This window comes from Diadema antillarum, unplaced genomic scaffold (genome assembly GCF_040938485.1).
Source record: "Diadema antillarum isolate AM-2024a unplaced genomic scaffold, OU_Dant_1.0 seq00002018_RagTag, whole genome shotgun sequence".
In the NCBI taxonomy this organism is placed as follows: Eukaryota; Metazoa; Echinodermata; class Echinoidea; order Diadematoida; family Diadematidae; genus Diadema; species Diadema antillarum.
This window is the reverse complement of record NW_027272673.1, coordinates 384,481-405,078: the sequence shown is the minus strand read 5'-3', so window position 1 is coordinate 405,078 and position 20,598 is coordinate 384,481. Positions and strand designations below refer to the sequence as shown.

Genomic DNA, 20,598 nt, shown 5'->3' with positions numbered 1-20,598 from the left:
CTTGATCTAGGCAGGATGTCAGCGCGCAGATGGGTCACGTGGTTTCTACAGTAGGTCAAACAGCGTCAAATAGAGTCACGGAGACGTCTCCGCGACCTCTCACCAGTTTTTCTGGTCTCCAGCAGGTCTCGGCGACGTCTCGGAGACGTCGCGGAGACATCGCGGAGACGTCTCAGCAGTCGCGGATGATTATGATTAGTCTCCGCGACGTCTCCGCAACTGATGGAGACGTCTCGGAGACGTCGTGGAGACTTCGCGAAAAATCGAACATGTTTAAATTTCTCGCGACTAATCGGAGTCTCTGCTTTTCAGGAGACGTCTCTGCAACTAGCAAAATCTGGAGTTGGGAATCAGTCGTGAACTAGTTTCAAGCCCGGTGAGATACCCCCTTTAATTGGGGATTGCGGGTTGATGATGTAGGCCTACAATTCTAACGGCCACAGCCTAGACCACTCATAAAGCATGAGACGCTTTATGGGATCATTAGAATTCCGGACATCACAGATGAAAATCAATACAAACTATTCCTTGTTGGCACCATCTACTCCGCGTTGCCTCCGTATTCCTTCCTTGTAGGCACCGGCTCTCTATTCCGTGTTGCCTTCGTACTCATTCCGGGACAATCCGTAAAGACATAGGGACGTCTGTATTAGCATTGGCTCCATCCGGGATGAAAATTCGTGTATTTTGCCAATTGTAGTACAAGCTCATCAAGTCACTGAAATTTGCTCACAACTTCCCAAATCAGTGTACAGCCATCAATCCCTCATACTGTACACTCGTTCAGTGGTCGTCTGAGAAGTTTGAGTGACCCACACACACCTCCTTGGTGTTTTTTTTTTTTGTGTGTGTGTTTTGTTTTGTTTTGCTTTGTTTAAATCATGGTTTTCAAAAAAAAAAATGAGAGTTTGAAACAGAGAGATTTGCCTTTATGGTGTCGAAAAGTGGAGAAGTGTGTAGGCTGCTGAAAATTTTCTGATGTGCTTGTTGTACATAGCTCTAGAGGCATGCCGCCCGAGAATGATAGAGTAAATGATAGAGTATCAAAAGCAAAAGCAAAAGTCATCTGTAAATTACATTTTGGGGATATCCGTGTTAGGACCGCGAAGGGACCCACTTGTATCCTTGCTCTTCCTTGATATCTGTGTTAGTTCCGTATCTTTCCCGCTGTGCAAGTCCGCGTTCATTCCTTTCTGTCAGTGTAGGCGCCGTACTTGTCCGTGTAGCCTCCGTACTTGTCCGTGTAGACACCCAGTTGGGATCGTATTCACACCGACATTGAGAGGAATTTTGCTTGCCGGAACACCATGGATGACGATCCGTGGTCATCCGTGTAGCAATCCGTGAAAGTGTAAAAGGGGCTTGTGGTTTTTTCAAAGACCTTCTAGCGTGGATAGACATGAGTGGTCTGATAAAATCGATCTTCATTCGCAGCCCACTAATTTAGCGCCAATCTGCGAATTATGCATAGAAGCGCGTATACGCTCATCGGGAACGATCGACGCGAGTCGAGAATCTTCGGCTGTGTGTGTACTTACATAGAGATCAGTGATAAAGTTGTACACAATTTGTTACGGGGATTCTCGAGTATCCTAGCCGAGTGCAGCCGGGAGCAGCCTTCTCACTCTCTGGTGTCCCCACTCTACCGGGCAGCTAACGGGCCTTGAAAAGTTTCAAACGGATTTCCGGGGTCATCCTACGATCGAGCTAGGCACCCACGAGTCATTATACTGTCCACAAGCTAGCTCGTGGGCTGTATGCTCGTAACGTGCACTTGGATTTGCGATCTGGGATTGCGCGCAACCTTCCTCTTCTAACAACGAGGGCCTGATATTCAATAATCTAGCAATCTCAAAGCTATTTAGCAGAGTTTATTCTGAACAAGGCATATCTTCTGAAAGATTAATCTTTCTGCGTTTTAGGCGGGTCACAATTCCTTTCAAAACTGAACGTAAATGCCTGCCATGACTTATAGACTGAAGGGTTGAAAGGCTGATTTTTTGTTTTTGCCTATTTTCATTAGAATTGTTTTTTTCATGTCACCAAACATTGATTCCCCTCGTGCCCTTTTGTTGCCTTCCAGTAACTGTTGCTCTCATCTCACAATGCATCTGTTGCCAGTGTGCCTTGAGCAAAATTGTGCAATATTAACTGGAAATATTACTGTTACCATGGCAGTTGAATGCCTTGTCGGGTACAAACACAAAGTGTGTCTTGAATAACTACACCTATAGATCATCATATACACTTGAAGGGTTTGTTTGCAAAAACCGATAAGTCCATTTTTGAAGATTTGGAAGTACGATCTCTGTCATAAAGTACAAAATAATACCTTTTAAATGATATATTGGTCACTACATATAAAGGCGTATTTTCTAAGTTATGGTCAAAAGAAGCAAAAATTTTCTTATTAATCTCTTTATTTTTCTTGACCTTAAATCGCAAATATCTCCATTTGGCAAATATGGACTTATCGGTTTTTGCAAACAAACTCTTCACTTGTAAATAAATTTGAAATGAATTGCTTAAACACTATGGAAGTAGTTCGCTTCACATGGTTTGGGAAAATTGTGGTTACCATGGCAACGCTTTCTCCGACAAAGGTTAACACAAAATGTCTTGCACATCTACACCTCAATTTCATTATGTACACCAAATTTGAGTTCAATTGCTCAAAATTGTGGAAGTAGATCACTCCTCAAGATTTTCAAGAAAATATACTGTTACCATGGCAATGCCCGGTTGGGTACAAACACAAAGTTTGTCTTGCCTAACTCAACGTATAGATCATTATACAACATACCAAATTTGAATTAAATTGCTTCAATACTGTTGAAGTAGTTCACTCCACAAGGTTCTGGGAAAATTTTGGTGACCATGGCTCATTAATTGCTTTCTCCGGCAAACACATACACACACACACACACACACACACACACACACACACACACACACACACACACACACACACACACACACACACACATACACACACACACACACACACAAAACAAAACACCACATGACTTGCACATCTACACCTCAATGTGATCATGTTACCCCAAGTTTCATCAAAATTGCTTCAAAACTGTAGCAGGAGTTCGCGACGCGAGATTTGCAACGGACCGCCCGACCGACCGTCCGACTACACGCTGATTCCTATACCCCCCTTATACACTTCGTGTATGCGGGGTACATAATTATCATCATCACCATTGTTACTATCATCATTATCAGAACTGCACCTCGTATTTTATGCACCGAGAACTTATTTGTAGTCATACACGTGTACCATGGTAGTTTGATTACTAGCATAAATGTACACACACCAGGGGCGGACCCAGGAATTATGTAAAGGGGGCGCAAAGCAGTTTATACCTTTATTTTTAGTGCAATTTCCAGGTGTAAAGTTTTCAAGTGATTGAAACTAAATTTGTTAGGCATTATGGCCCTGAGGTATAGATGTGGAACACATAATTTTTGTGTTTGTCACACAAATCATTGCCATGGTAACCACAATTTTACCAAAACCTTGCAGATCGAATAACTTCTCCATCATTTAAGCAATTAAAGTCAAATTTGGTATATATCATGATCTAAAAGTGTATTTTTGCAAGACACTGTGTTAGTTTAAGGAAAATGTGTTGCCATGGTAACCACTCATTTTTTGTATCAAAATAAAACATTCAAGCTATGAAGGTCAAATTTGGTGGGTATGATGGTCTTTAAGTGTAGTGATGCTGGGGGAAAGCATGTTTCCATTTGCTGTAAGTTTTATACAGTCAACTCTGTAATTGTACTGTAAACTAAAATTATTCTGTTTCCAATGCGACAAGTGCACAAACTTGGTATTAACGTCATTGCCCTCATGACATCACATACTATAAAGCAACACTAGGGGCGAGGGTATTAATCACCTTCAGTGATAATTCTAGTTCAATAAAAAAAAGCCCACAAAATCAAAGGGGGTGCATGCTCAGTGCCTCCCCCGTCCCCCCCCCCCCCCATCCGCCGCTGCACACCACTCTGTAATGTGACTTATCTTCAGACCTTGAAAGGATACACTACAAATGAAAGAACGTAAAGAAAATGTACTGAAGACAGAAAAAGGAAATATTGTCAGAAAAAAATTAACTTGGTGGCGGTTGCAGAAAAGTGTGGTAGTCCTACATTTCCACATGGAGTTGCCAGTTGCTCACACAATAATACCAGGTACATACCCATTACATTTGCAGCAAGGTACTAGCACCTTGTCATTGCACACACATCTATTCTAAATCTTTAGCAGTTATGATATACATACCCATTACATTTGCATATCAACCACCACAATCACACTGACTTACATATGCATCGCCAATGACAAACAGGTTCACACCAGGATTTTCACAAAGAAAACAATCCCATATTTAATTGGCAGTATATCCTCCCATTCTATAGGTCACTTCAAAACTTTATACATTACAGTCATATCATTCAAGGTCAAATAAACACTACCCTCATTCTGTTGTTGTTATTTTTCATTTTACAACATAAATGAGAAATCCACAAAACACAAAGCATTTGAGTATTTACCACATTACTTACTTGCATACATCTGCCAAAGATCTGAGTATATACAAAATCATCTCCAATTCTACGAGAGCATAATAACATAATTATTCTTGTATACCAGAGTATGTCTACTTCTTCTCCCCCCCCCCCCAATCTTCCGTTTTCATGATCAACAAATAATACACTCAAAATCAATCATGTGGCTCATATATTTTGCCTGACTTCGCCTATATAGGGTAACCAAAATCTCTTTTTGAGAACAGGCAATGGCAAGGCACAGCAAGTCTGTGAAAATTTGAAAGTAAAAATCCTGCTGGCTCATGAAATGAGAGTGTATGACCTGCGGTTGAGCTTGCTGTCACAGAGAATCACCGTACATGCATCGAACAGGAAAAAAACTAATTCAATCTGAGGATATCTCGATAAGTCGACGTACAAAGACTAGTGGGGGAGAAATACAGGTGTAAAACAAGCGAGAAAAAAAAAAGACAGACATTAGAGTAAACAGACAAAAGAGAACAAAAGAAAATCAATAAACATGGAAAGAAAGCATGAAAGAAAGCAAGAATGAAAGAAGGAAGGGAAAAAAGAAAGATAGAATGAAAGAATGAAGAATCTCCAGACTGTGTCTTGTGAGTTCAGCTACCTTAATGGGCATCCCACTCAATATAAGGTCCACAGATTGAGATACTACCCTTTACACTGGTACATATCACCTTTTTCTCCTGAATCATACCACCATGTCTGGCTGACACTCACTTGTGCAAACATCAAAACAATATCGCCCTTGCTGCACAATAGAGTAACACTGTCCTCCATTTATTGCTCTACCTACGTACAATGTATTCTTCATCACAACAACTTGGTAATCTAGCTAATGACTGGCTGAACAATGTCTAGGTGGATGGGGATGATGTGTGCACACAAAAGGGTTGGTCAAAAACAAGGCATGAAAAATTGATGAGCTCACAGATAATAGAGAAGAAAGAGGGGATGAGAAGGATAGAAAGAAAAAGATAATAAAAAAGAGAGATAGACAAACAATGGAGTGTGAAGGATCAGATATAAAACCCCACGTCTATTTTTAAGCACTCTTCCCCGATTATTACATACACAGTTGCACAACACAGCAGCTTGCAACTTTATAGGTGAAATCATGGTGTTTTCAAGCTTAATGAAAAGTCCTGTAAAACATATTGATTACAACTGTTGAAAAACAAAACAAACACACAAAACTGTAACAGAAACACATGTACAGTATGTGTCAGATGAACCATCAAAAAGAAGAAAGAAAAGAAAGAAAATGTGTGGATAACTCATTTTATCACAAGATGTCGTAGTATACATGCTCTACATCCATCATATCATATTACACTGTGATAGCAAGTAATGTATTTACATGAATTTCATCTAAATTTCAGAGATGCTCTGTGTGCCCAAAAGTTATTAAAAAAATAAAGAGAAAAAAATATATATAAATTATGACAGACCATTCACGGATAATATGATAGTAAGCTTTCTGAATCATACTGGAAATACACGTAACTTCTTTGAAGTCCGAATATCTCCACTCTTGAAACAAAAAGAGTAGTGAGAAATTGTTTTGTAACTTGAAGAGTCCCACACATACACTCACAATTGTATTGCAATCTTGCAGTTGATTACAAAACACACATTACAACGTAATATCAGATACAGTACAAAAAATTTGATTACCAGGTAATCACACTTTGTTGCTTGACTTAATTTGAGTGTTTCTGGATTGAGGACTCAAGTGAGGACTTCTCAATTAAAAAACAAACTAGATATATCGCTACGGCTACTGATATGCCTCCGCCATAATGCATGGTTCTCCTAATAGGTCTATAGTACAATGTCTTGACAATGTGTGATGACAGTTTCACACAATTGGCAAAATATTAAAATGACAGGTTTGACACAAATGTGCTGAAAGTTCACTTTCCTAGAACTAGGTTCAATTGGATGAATGATTAAAATGTCAGAGTGCAGGTATTTGGGGAACTGATGATTTTTACTTGACTTTTGACCCTTTTATAAGTTTATGCATTGAGTAATTTTCAAGGTATTGAGAAAAAGTATAATTTCAGTATCAAATGGGAAAATAGCATTATCTAAACCTGGCCTTTGACCTTTGACCTCACAGTTCCAAAGAGAATCACTGTTAGGTTGAACATGCATAAATATGTAAGTTTCATGATGATACCTTGAGTTACTTTCGAGATATGGAGGAAAAAGTGCAATTTAGCACTTTCACTTGACCTTTTACCTTTTGACCTTTGACCTTTTGGCAAGAAACTTCCCCAAAAATATATATTGGGTAATACATGCCATACATCAAGTTTAAAAAAAAAAAAAACCTTCAGGCATATTGCATTTTAAGGAAAGTAGTGATATTTTGAGGAGTTGACCTTGACCTTTGACCCCCCTGACCTTTGACCCATGACCCCCAACTTCCCTAGATAATCACTGCCCACCGGTACAAGCATATATACTAAGTTCCATGAAGATACCTTGAACCATTTGCGAGATATGGAGAAAAACATGAAATTTTAATTTTTTTTTTCTTCACAAAATAACCTATGACCTTTGACCTTTGACCCTGTGACCCTAAAATCCACACAAAGTATTATCCCCCAAGGATATACCCTCATACCAAGTTTGATGTAAAACCACCACACGGTTCTTGAGATATCGACAAAAACAAAACGGGACGGACGGACGTACAGACGGACGTACGGACGTACGGACGTACGGACGGACGGACGGACGGACGGACGGACGACCCGAAAACATAATGCCTCCGGCCACTTCGTTGCGGAGGCATAAAAATCAACTGATAAATACAGGTCTCCTTAAACCCATATAAATTACAAGCATTACACTAGTCAGCTGTTACTTCGTAAGCATCATAAGCAATCGACTGCATGATTCCAACCACACCGTGTTGACAAATGAATTTGCCTGGCCAACAATAAACTCGTAATACATCGATTACAAGATGCGAGATTAATGATTTATACTGCATACAGAGCTCAATCTCAACACACTCGATCAAACTATTTGCTAATTGCACAGTATCTGTTTTTCTTTCAACCTGAAACTCAATATCTTTTTCCCTACCCTTTTAATCATACATTTTGCCTACGGAGAAGAAAAGAAAAGAAAAGAAGAAGACAAAATCAAGGTTTGAAATAATAAAATCACATGATTTTCCTAATTGAAAAATACACCCCTGCTACATACTCCTGTAAAATTTTTTTTCTTCTTTTTCAAAATTTTCCTTTTCTGCCTAAAGTACTGTGACTGCAAGATTTCTTTTAGAAAAGTAGAAAAGTGTCACATACATTGCAGGTCACATTTAAACTCACAGCATGAACAGAAACATTGATCTTCTCTCATGTACAAAGAAAACACCTCCAATGTTACACACCGTAGGTCATATTTAAACTCACAGCATGTATATAAACTTTATCTATTCCCCTGTACATAGAAAAAAAAAACCTCCAACATCTTTGTGAAAGAAGCAAGGCACTTATTTTCCTGCATTGAAGAGGTATTGATAGAGATAGTTGATAAGAAATAACACGATTCTCACTCGCAATGACAGACCATCATTCTATTTTCACCACATATTCTGTTGAACTTGTTCAATCTTTTCAACTTCACTTTGTTCCTAAAACATATCCAGGATCACAGCTACATTCCATCTAATCCTGTTCTGTTGATGGGACTCGGTTCTGCAGCTGCCATCTTGGTATAATATCACTCGTCATTACACTTTTCTTCTTTTGCTAACATGACTACAACAACTGCATTTTTCAAGCTACAGTACCTCACATGATTCCTGGGGTCAAATGTGTATCTATGATAACACATCAAACATTAAAATCAAACATAAGTCTTAAATACTTGATTCTGACTGGCCAAAAGTAAGTTATGACTGACTTTATGTTTGATATCAAACACAGTTTTTTTTTAAATGCAACAGGCCATTGAGGATACTTGTAACAGGTGGTTTTTCACAACACAACAATGAGGACATCCCTTTCCAAGCAAATCACATGGTTGGAAGATACATAAAACAGCCGTAAACCTGCCATCACCAGGGGCAACCTGTACATAAACAATGTCATCAGCATTTTGAGATCTGTTGGTCCTGAAATGGTTCACTGGACTCCTGCCTTACATGTCTGAATAGCGATGAGAGGAACGTCTTGTCAATGAAAACAAAAATCTGATTGGCTGCAAACGAGTTAAGCAACTGTTGTCGTCATTCGCGAGTGCACCAAACTTACAAGTACATACATATCCCCACAGAGTGCATGTGACTAGCTGCCTACTATAAGAGCAAAGCAAAGAACACCACTACTGATGTCAATGGAGTAAAAATTCCCGTGACATGACGATGATTAATATGAAAGCAACAATATCAATGCAAAATAGCTGATGATAACAACATGCCAAAACATCTGAAATTGCAAAGGAGAACAGGTACATTTGTACTTCTGTACTGGTCACAGCCATACCCCCCCCCCCCCCCCCCCACCACCACCACCACCACAGCCATTCCAGCCATGTTTCTTTTTCCTCTAGAGAGGAAATATGTGAGTAGCATACACTCTTATAGTCCTGCAACTTCTACAAAAATAAATGACATGGCTTCTGCATGGCTTTTCATTTTATGATACGATTTCAAATAATCATGATCTGTCTTTTCTGATCAGCAATGTCCCACAAAGTTTGGGAGTGCTGCATTATAAAATTTAAACAAGTCAAAGCGAGTTTGGGATTCACACGAGGAGGATTTCAGTTATACCAGTTTTTGCAACCTCCCCATGAAATTATACATGCTGTATTTTTTTTCTTAAAATCTCATTAGTTTTTTAAGCCAGGAAACTGGGCAATTTTTAAGTAAACTGCAAAAACCTACCAAACGTTTTGTACACAAAAATGCAGTCCAGTAGCTCATTGTGACTAGACATTGGACAAATAGCGAGACTACAAAAAATGTTTAATAACATGTTGGGAAGAGTTTCAACTTGCTTGTTTTTTTTTTTTTTTTTTTTTTTTTTTTTTTTTCAAGACTTGGGGCAAAAATAGAAGAGCGAAGAAGCATTTTCATGGTCTCCTAGCAGTCCAGATTCTTATTTTTTTAATTCTTTTTTTCCCCCCGTTTATTTATTTAGTTAGTTGTTGTTGTTGTTGTTTTTTTTTTTTTGGGGGGGGGGGGGCATGAGAGGTCTAAATGGTATCATTGGAGGTCATCCCACTTTTTTTTGTTCTTTGTTTGCATTGCATCTAAGAAGTTGCATTGTGAAGCATAATATACACTTGTCACAGAATCAGAACTTGTGGCTGAATCCAAATAAAATACCTCAGCAAATTTTAGATCACAAAGACAGAAAAGACACAAATAGTGACATCCACTTATACACCTTATTTCCTTAAAGACGGACGGACAAGATTCTACATGTATGCTTCCAAATTTCAAGTCATGCCAATCTTCTTGAGGCAAGAGTAGTAAATTTTCATGTACGTATCTAATATGTAATTTACATGGATTGCCATTTTCTATAAAGACATGTGTCGATACTTTGTTGCAGACCAGCTCTGCAAAATGTGAGACAGTCATCACTGACATACAGATAATGGTGAAAATAGTCACAAGCTGTTTCAAACTTAGGGGACACACTTGTTACAAACTTAGTATCTAGGTTAGGATTCCCATGATTACAGAGAGCGCAAGCAGTGAAGAATGTCATTAAATGTTGCTTAAAACACCGACAAACACTCAGACTGTGAAGAATAACAAAGAAATGTTACAATTATGGTAAATCACATGCTCAACGCTTTCTCCCCAACCATCCAGCTCCCCCTGGATTTGATCAGGGCAGCATATCCTGGTGAATAACCATTACTGCTCCCAACTCCTAACCTGTCACAGATTCCCTTGTCTTTATCGTCATAACCATTCATCAATATTGCATAGATATTGGCTACTGATAAACTCTCGATTGCACCCGAAATGTTAAGCACACACAGTGACTTGCGTGTCTCCCAATGGCACCATGTGTGTTTGGAAGTCTCTTCCACACCAAAAGAAACTTCTCTCGCATTGCTTCCAGAGGATAGGCCTACCTCGCATGACCTGTTTCAATTATGCTACTTCATTCGCATGTTAGCTTGATAAGGTGCAATAATAGAAGGTTAGAAGTGGAGGAAAATCAAATTTTATATACAAAGAAATTTCAGGCGTCATCTTACCACAAACTAATTGGCGAGACAGGAGAAATCTGATGATTGACTTGAGTCATACCATCTATTAACATTACTCGTATGTCAAGACATAACGAGTTGCTATACTGTTTTTTCAACACTGAACACAACCAATATACAACATATATGTACTTCTGGCATAAATCAAATCTTCAAATTCAGTATAACCAAATCAGAATTATGAAAGAGAGAGATGGGAAACACAGTTAAAGAAAGTGATGCTCTCCTCCTATGTCATATTTCCGAAGTCAAGATATCAAAGAAATTTAAATCAACTCCAGAAAATGAAAAGGTTACTTAAGCAGCAGCTGTTAATTTTCTAATATCTCCATAAAAAGCTGTTTGTCTTTGTCTATAGCTTTCTTAAACTCTTCAAAGAGTCTTGTACAGAAGAAAGCTTAGACGGTAACTGTTGAGAAAACACCTTTCTTATTTCTCCAGCCACATCCAAAGAGTCTCTGTATATCTACATTCTCCACTTGCAGGGGTGCAGGTAGACAAAGAACCCTCAGAATGAGACGGATCTATGATTCACATTCATTTGCAAGGGGTTGTGCACTTCTGAGCAAGTCATTCTCCGTGAGATCTTTATTCTCCTCACCCTCCCCCGCTATCTTCTCTTCTTTCTCCTTCTTCTCCTCCTCCTTCTCCTCCTCCTCCACCTCCTCCTCCACATCCAATGCTTCATCTCCCTCCACATCTTTGTCTATTGTCTCCCCTGCATCACCCTGTGGCTCTCTCGGCATTTCGCTCGCAGCTCGACCTTCCGCCTCGGCTGCTTCCACCTCATTTGCATAGATGACTGCCTCGCTGCCCGCGTTGCCCTCCTCCGTCAAGCCGCCTGGCGACGAGTCCTCCGTGGGACTGGGATTACTCTCGGGTGAGGCTTTGGGTAGGATTTCGCCGTTACAGGTCGGCGGAGGTGCAGAGGTCAGATCAAGCAGCACATTTGGAGGGGCAGGAGGGGTCGACAAGCCATCTGAAGAATGAAGTGAATTGCTTCAAATTACTTCAGTTTCAGCACATCACATACATCATCTTTCAATGGTGCATAAGTCTACCTGGGATCATCTGACCAATCAAGACATCCTGACTAAGGGAATATGACTTAATAATAATAATTCTTTTTTTTCTAACACTCTGAATGCAATTGAAAATAATGAAAAGTAATACAGTCAGCCTTGCTTAAGTCGACCTCACATAAGTTGTCCTCTTCTCTTTATATTCTACTGATTCAATCCCTCATAAGTCAAATTTTCCCTAAGTCGAAGCCATTTCTTCAGTCCATATAGATTCGACTTCGGCAAGATTGACTGTATGTCTACCAGAACATTATGAAATCTTTAAAGGTTTCCATGTCGGTAGAATGTTGAGTGGTAGAAAGTTTAATGGTGCACCTTACATTCTTCCCTCCATTCTCTTGAGAACGGCAAGAACATGCTTGCTGAAACGTCAGGAGTGGATAGGGTAGGCCCTTTTCAGGGCCACATACATACCCAGAAAGAATATGTGGTGCACCATTAAGCCTTCTACCAGACTATCACTATACACTGACAGGGAAGTCTCCAAGACTTTCACCTAGTATTTTACTTAGCTTTCTACACTAAACTTAATCTACACAGGTCCTATGTTTGGGGAAACTGTCCCTCCAACATAGTCCTTATGAAATTTCCCAATTTCCATTGAATATTCATGTATCGGATTCTCTTACCTTGTGCTGATCTGGCCTTCCCTATCAAGGCGTTCCTCTCAGCCTGCAGGGCACGACACAGCTTCTCTAGTCTCGTAATCTTCACCTGTTTCTCTAGCATCTCCTTTTCATGACGACCTTTCTGTGATGGGAGCAAAACCGAAGAAGGTAAATGAATGAGCAAGTAAGAATAACTGATATTCAAAAGGTTTACGTTTTAACTACTTCATGTCCAAATTTGAAGTTTTAGCCCGATTTTTACCCCCCTTTTTTCCCCAAACATTAGCATTTTTAATTTGTCAGAAGCATGTTCTCTCACTCCTCAAGAGTATGACCCGCCACTGGATGAATACCATACAACAGAAAAATTGTATGGTATTGACATCCAATCAATCCACATGTATTTCAGCACATACAGCTGTAATCACAGCCCTGGAGGGACTGCATCAATTGATGCCCGCTTTGTGATGATTATTATTGAGCCCTGTTTTATGAAGAGTTAAAATTGATTATTATAGTTGATTTCAACTGTAAGTCTATGGCAGCCTGTATGGTAAAGAAATTTAAAATCGATTTTATCTTTTGATAAAACGGGGCCCTGGGGAGTTATATTGACACCACCACTCTACATTCCTCAGCCATTATCAACATATTATATAATTTTCTTGCTTTACCATCCAAACTGAAGAGCTGATTTTCTGGACATCACATTCCTCCATTTGCTAGCATTCTTATTATCGTTCCGGTTGGATTACACACATAAAATGAGACAAAACAAGAGGAAAACTTGGGATACAAAGAATCAAATAAAAAACAAAAACAAAAACAAAAAACAATGACAGCACCATCATAAGAAAACTGATGGACATCAACTGTGTCAGGTTTTTATGATGTCAGGTCATTAAGGCATTGGCTGGTCTGGAAAGAAGTAGACTCCAAAACTATATAACTGCATGCCTGGCAAAAAATACCAGCCACTACTAATACTGTAAAAGTGGATATTTTTGCATGACTAATTCTTGAGCTCAGCCACGTACGAAGAGTTTCGTACGTTTTTAATTCCGCGGAATCAAGACAGTAAGTACTAGAACATATAGCAAGCAAATCTATTTGGGTGCTTTTTTTTCCGCTCTAGTTTCTGGTTTCATGAAAATTTCAACACCGCAAAAATTTCCACTTTTATAGTACTGCTGGATATTATTTGCTGTACGAGTTGTGTTATATTTGTATATCTCACCTCCTCTGCCATTTGAAGAAGTGATTTATTGCTGTTTTCCCATCTCACTCTCCACATGTTGGTCTCCTTCTCCAGCTTCTTAATCTTCTTTGTCATCTTTGGGGGAATTGGAAGGGGAGGAGAAAGGCGTGAATATATTTTTCAATTTAGATACTGTATTAAATACTGTGTAAGCTGATATTTTCGCAAATGAGGAGGTCACGGACATTTTCGCAATATGTTGTTTTCGCGAATGGAAACCTAGGCTTTCGTAGGTGTACTATTATCCCAGCGCATAGCAACATTTTCGCTTGTTGTTAAATTCACAGTCCACGAGTGATTCGCGAAATGTGCAAAAATTAAACCCTCTCGAAAATAACAGCTTAATATACAGTATTCGAAATTTGAGCTCAAAGTTTATACTCTGTAATAAAGACGATAAAGGAAAGGAAATGTGTGTGTATCACATGACTCAACAATCATCCTTCACAGACACAAAACATACAATGTCGACTACACAGATAGTTTTCCAATTCTCGACTGACAGGAAATACCATCACGCTGTATCACATTGAAGGCAGCTGGAAGAACAATCGCCAAATGTGACATTATAAATTTGTAATGATGTATGTGTTTACTGTATTGTGAGTATAATTTCAATATGCTTGTATAATTGTGTATGTATTGAAAATTTTATTTATATGTGTATATGTACATGAATATATGAATGTATGTATGTATGTGGGATATACACATGTATGTAGATATTCCTATGTGTACGCCCTTTGTATGCCAACATTTCCTAAATGGACAATAAATGAATCTGAATCTGAATCTGAATCTGGGCATTGCTATGCATAGTGCCTACAAACAGAAAGAAACTAATGAGAAAAGGGAAGAGAAAAGACACAACTTGATAAATGTGGGGGTGGGGGAAATAAATATGTCACTGGCTGATGCTTTGAATGAATACCAGTTTTTGTGCTCAATGTTGCGGAAATCAAAGAGAATCTGAAACATGACACTGTAATAATCTTCCTATACAGGGGAGAATGATCATGTGTCACTATGTCGAACAGCAGCAAGTTATATGACGTGACTTAGCGATGCGGTTACTTATATCAGAGGAACGTATGAGCATGTTTCACTGTGAGTGTGCAATCAGCGTATGATGCCTTTGCCTAGAAAGGCCAACTGGAAATAAGTTATGACATTGCAAGGCCCTGTGCTTCCCTTTCACTTTCCTTTCTTTTCCCCCACTTACCTTGTCCATTTCTTGTTTGAAAGTTTGGAAGACTTCATTGCTCTTTGTTAAGGTGCTCTGGAACTCCTCAAATTTCTCTGTGTAGACTGCAAGCTGTAAAGATGATACAGAACATGATGACAGAGAAACATTTTACTTAAACAAGAACAAACATGTACCAAGCTGATATACAAGTTTTGTGGCAACATGTAAGTTTGACATTATACCTGAGATTCTGCATGAATAACCTATCTATCCCTCATTGTTCTCCGTGATCAATTAGGTTTACATTCTCAATAACTCGATTTTTATAGGTCAAATTGACCACTTTTGTCAAGGATCAATTACTTGTTTCTGAGACATGGGTTTGAGTTCAGCACTCAAACCTGACAAGGCAATGACCCCAGTTTGTGTATTGCGAGGCATACCTGTCTTTGCAAGTGATTTGGGCTTTTGAGCTCATTAGATTACTTTACATTCTCTTCAAACCCACACTAGTGTTGTGCTTAGAAGCACTTTCTGGGGCATTTCCTGGGGTTACATTCACAAAGTATGAAAATTACTCAAACTGTTCAACTTTTTTTCTGCCATGCATGGAAGAGGAAACCTCCATAACTTCACTGCTTTGAAGAGAGTGTACGTCAAGGACTTTGTTGCATAGGTCAAATCTGGCTTCATCTTGCGTAATAACTGACAGTTGGTAATGGTGCTTTGCTCAATTTGCCTTCACACTTTAGATGAATGTGAGTTCCCATTACTGACAAGACTCAAAGATACTTCTTTGAATATGTATGACGTGGCATTAAACCCATGCAAAACATCAGAATATTGGAAAGACAAATTATAAAGATATACATTGATTCAATATTCTGGGCTTTGTATGAAAAAAAGAGAAGGCATTCTTCGTCTAGCATGCACAAATCAAACCTCATCATAACATGAAGTGGGAAAGTTTATTAAACTTTATTGATATAAATAAAACAGCAGATATCTGGATGGAGAAAAAATGCTATTCAATAGGCTTGTACCAACAATTACTGATACATATCAGAGTATTGAGTTCTAAATCTGAACGTTTACGAAGAAATCTCGAGAGTCAATGGCCAACAGTTTGATAGAGTTATCAAAGCATATTTCACAATCTCAAATATAACTCGGTATCAAGTAGAGGTTAAATGTTCAAGATCATATCTACTTCACATGCTGAAGGACACATACAATTTTATGGAATCATGTCTTTCAGCAACCACTGAAAAGACCAAGATTCTGGGGAGAAAACATTTGTCATATTTACCTGGGCCTTGAGTTGTGCCTCTTGCTTTGTTAACATTTCCAGTTTCCTCTTGGAATCTACGGACTCTGTCAACAGCTACGGAAGAACAAAAAAACAACAACAAAGTAGCGTTTACTTTCCCCAAATTTCTCATGAAAATGCTGCAGCTGCATTTCTTTGAATAACTGAGAAAAAAGGCCCAACATTTGTTAATTGTTCTTGTACACAAAAGCTGATCAGTATGTATACATGTAATATACTATTGTACTGAGGAGGAAACAACACCCCCCCCCCCCTTTACTCCTCCTTTAAAAATATGATATAAAACAATGTTAGTGAGACAGCAGTTACACAAATCAAAACATGTAAAAAATAATATATCACTTCCTCTGCCCGTCAAAGTTTTTTTTTTGTGTGTGTGTGTGTGTGTGTGTACATGTTTGCCGGCATTGGTTTGTTTGTCAGTTTGTTTGCAAAATAACTCAAAAAGTTATCAATGGCAGGAAGTTGATAATGACACGAGGAAAAGATCATTAAATCTTGGAAGTGATCCAGATCACTGTCTTGATCCAGGATTTTGTTCAAATTTTTGGAAGGATTCGTAATCACTGGGAAATACTGCCATTTTCTGCATAATATGTGTATACTAGTACATAACATCACAATGAGTAGCCAGATTACTTGGCATTGCCATCTCTCTTTTGTACACTCTATCATGATGACGAAAATTAATTGATTTTCATCATGCAGTGTTTTTCTTTTTTCCATGTTGCTACTGTAGATGCAGCAGACAGTGGGGGAATTCCAAAGCAGGAAATATGCGGTGGGGAAAACCCATCAATTTGCATATTGCTGCTGTAGACATAGCAGACAATAGGAGGAAATCCAAAGCGGAAATCACAGACAGCAGTTTATTGCAATGTTGCTTTTGTGAATAGCTATAATTAAACTGACAGAGATACTGGTGTGATCCCAAATGCTACAATTGTATGAATGTTTTGACGGCCAAGGGCTCCAACCATGCAGATACATGTAGTATGAATGCAGGACTATAATATACATTGCAGGCTGGCAATCACAAAATGGGTGGGTTGCTGCTTAGCAGAGGTCTGTGTTTTCTAGTTGTGATCTGTTATAGTATTATCAAGTATTCACCGAGCTTACTCAATGCTGTACGTATTGAATTAGAGTTGGGTATGCTCTTACATGCCATGGAAAGTTCAACACTTTTAAGTGTATGGTATTTCTCTTATTCATAACACTCATTAAGAAAGTGATGTCTTTTGCACAATACCCAAAGGTCCTTTGACTTTCTATGAGAGTGAAAATTCACTATTTTCCTAGTACATGGTCATAGTGCAAATGTACTGTGGGAATAAATTATCCATAATCTAAAATGGGTAAAAGCAAAACATTTCAATAATAATTTTATGGTGTATTTGGAGAAGTCAAAGTCAAGTTCTTTTTATACTTATTCTTTGTAAGTGTATATACCTATAAATATTCTAATGCCATGAATTTAAATTTTGCAATAACATGGCATTAATATTGTTCATTGTGCTGGTTGGCATATTTGTGTTGTCTTCACAAGGCCAGAATCTGCTGCTAGAGTGATTCATATTTCATCACACTACTTAATACATTTATCTACATTCATAGCAATGAATACACCTGTATATCATGGGAAAGTAATATTACGGTACCCATGTACGTCCACAGGGTTGGGACAATCTTTAGACATACCACCACAACAACAATAAAATATCATTAAAATCAGGCTAACATCTGCAAATTATGACTACAGAAAAAAAAAATAACACCTGAATTTCACCAAGTTTTATTTCTCAAGAATCATGGTGTATTGCAGTTTCACACCTGAAAATTGATTGCCAATGTTATGCAAATGCGTTGTCCATGTAACAATGGTAAGACTTTGTATTTGTGCTGCAGCAACTCTGCGAAAAATCCCTGTACATGCATATATAACATCACAATGACTAGCCAGATTACTTGGCATTGCTAACTCTGTTTTGGCACATCAAAACCTAACCACATGTGATTTGATCTTCATTGTAAGATGAACAAGAGACCCGCGGGTCTAGCGCTCACCTGAGTATCGCAAGTTCACCTTTCATGCAGTCACTAATCTAAATTATTCACAGCTCTACCAAAATTTGACCAGGCATTCTCGAGTGGAAGATGAAAATGTACAATAATGGCCCAATTTTTTTAAGATTCCTTAATTTGGGGGGATTGGGGCCCCCTGGGGCCCTCTGGGTGGGGCATGGTGCCCAGTTTGATAAATTGAGATCCTGACCCCTAGGGATGCTACCTGCCAAGTTTGACAAAAATCCATCATGAGGTTTTCAGGAAGAAGATGAAAATGTACAATTCAGGCCCCCATTTGGACCCTTCCAACCAACCCCCCCCCCCCTACCCCCAAGAGGGGCACCCCTGGATCTCCTATGAACAAACTTGAAACTACAGTCATTAATGTACTCACTCATAGTATTATCTCAGCTCTATGACTTCTGATTCTAGAGAAGATTTTTAAAGATTCCTTCATTTTGGGGGTTTGGGCCCCCTGGGGGCCCCCTGGGCGGGGTATGGTGCCCATTTTAACAAATTGAGATCCTAACCCCCTAGGGATGCTACCTGCCAAGTTTGGTGAAAATGGGTCATGGGGTTCTCAAGAAGAAGATAAAAATGTACAATTTAGGCCCCATTAGGACCCCTCCTCACCCCCCCCCCCCCCTCCCCTGGGTCCCAAGGGGGGCACCCCTGATTCTGCCATGAACAAACTTGAAACTACAGTCATCAATGTACTAACTCATAGTATTAACCTAGCTCTATCACTTCTGGTTCTAGAGAAGAAGATTTTTGCGGATTCCTTAATTTTGGGGGGTTTGGGCCCCCTGGGGGCCCCCTGGGTGGGTCATGGTGCCCATTTTAACAAATTGAGATCCTAACCCCCTAGGGATGCTACCTGCCAAGTTTGGTGAAAATGGGTCATGGGGTTCTCAAGAAGAAGATGAAAATGTACAATTTAGGCCCCATTAGAACCCTTTCCCACCCCCCTCCCCTGGGTCCCAAGGGGGGCACCCCTGATTCTGCCATGAACAAACTTGAAACTACAGTCATCAATGTACTAACTCATAGTATTAACTTAGCTCTATCACTTCTGGTTCTAGAGAAGAAGATTTTTACAGATTCCTTAATTTTGGGGGGTTTGGGCCCCCCTGGGGGCCCCCTGGGTGGGGCATGGTGCCCATTTTAACAAATTGAGTTCCTAACCCCCTAGGGATGCTACCTGCCAAGTTTGATGAAAATCGGTCTTGGGGTTTTCAAGAAGAAGATGAAAATGTAAAAAGTTTACGGACGACGCACGACGGACGACGCACGACGGACGACGGACGACGGACGACGGACGACGCACGACGCACGACGCACGACGGACGCCGGACGAAGGGCGATCGCAATAGCTCACTTGAGCCTTTGGCTCAGGTGAGCTAAAAATTTGATATGACACTGTCACATCGACGGCACATAATTTTGTAGCCCCAACCCTATGGAATAACCCATTGCGAACTCATTGCAACTGATTGACAAATTGCCCTACATCAACAAAAATAAGCACTGAATTGATCAGTGTTTTAGTCATAGCCATGACAAAAGAAATCATGGGCATACATACTCGGAGCAGGATTTGAACCTACGACCTCCTGATCACTGGACAGGCGTCTAATCCACTAGATCACTGAGCTTCTGCCCGACAGCCAATGCCAGTTCTAATCCTTATAGCGTGCAGTGGGCTGGGTACTGCGTAATTATTCAAATCGGTGAAATTCTTGTGCCGAGTTGTTTTCATTGCAACTGATCGACAAATTGCCCTACATCGACGTAAATAAGCACTGAATTTCATAAATTTGAACCCAATTAGAAGTTGACACACTGCAGGGTGGACTCACCACTTCCTTCTCTCTCTTGTTTCTCTCCTTCTCCTCGGCCAGTGCCAGGTTGGACTGCTGCAGTTTGGCATCGTACAGCTGTGACTCTAGGTCCTTGTGTTTGAACAGCTTCTCTATATGCTGGGGGTGTAGGGAGGGGGAAGCGGGAGAAGCAACAAAGGAGTGACAAAACTAGTACACTAGCTCTTTCTAGCAGATCAACTTCTGGCATCATGAACAGCATGGAGATAGATATGCACCAGAAGGACAGCTCTTTGAATTGCAAACTTCAATAAATTGACATAAAAGAAAACATGCAATAGAGTGTAAATTCACCACCTGTGCATCCTGGTCAAACCTCCTCTACATCAAAGGACC

General features: G+C 39.5%; 1 protein-coding gene across 1 annotated transcript in view; it reads right to left on the bottom strand.

The window, feature by feature from the left end:
• The window catches only part of LOC139713629 (uncharacterized), a 38,787-nt gene that overhangs the window by 8,423 nt on the left and 9,766 nt on the right, over positions 1–20,598 (bottom strand). Inside the window, exons 8-13 of the mRNA XM_071625336.1 lie at positions 20,242–20,361; positions 16,295–16,369; positions 15,022–15,114; positions 13,779–13,874; positions 12,563–12,683; positions 11,514–11,830 (exon numbers count right to left, since the gene is read on the bottom strand). Coding sequence (XP_071481437.1) covers positions 11,514–11,830; positions 12,563–12,683; positions 13,779–13,874; positions 15,022–15,114; positions 16,295–16,369; positions 20,242–20,361 — 822 coding nt within the window. The remainder of the gene's footprint in view (positions 1–11,513; positions 11,831–12,562; positions 12,684–13,778; positions 13,875–15,021; positions 15,115–16,294; positions 16,370–20,241; positions 20,362–20,598) is intronic.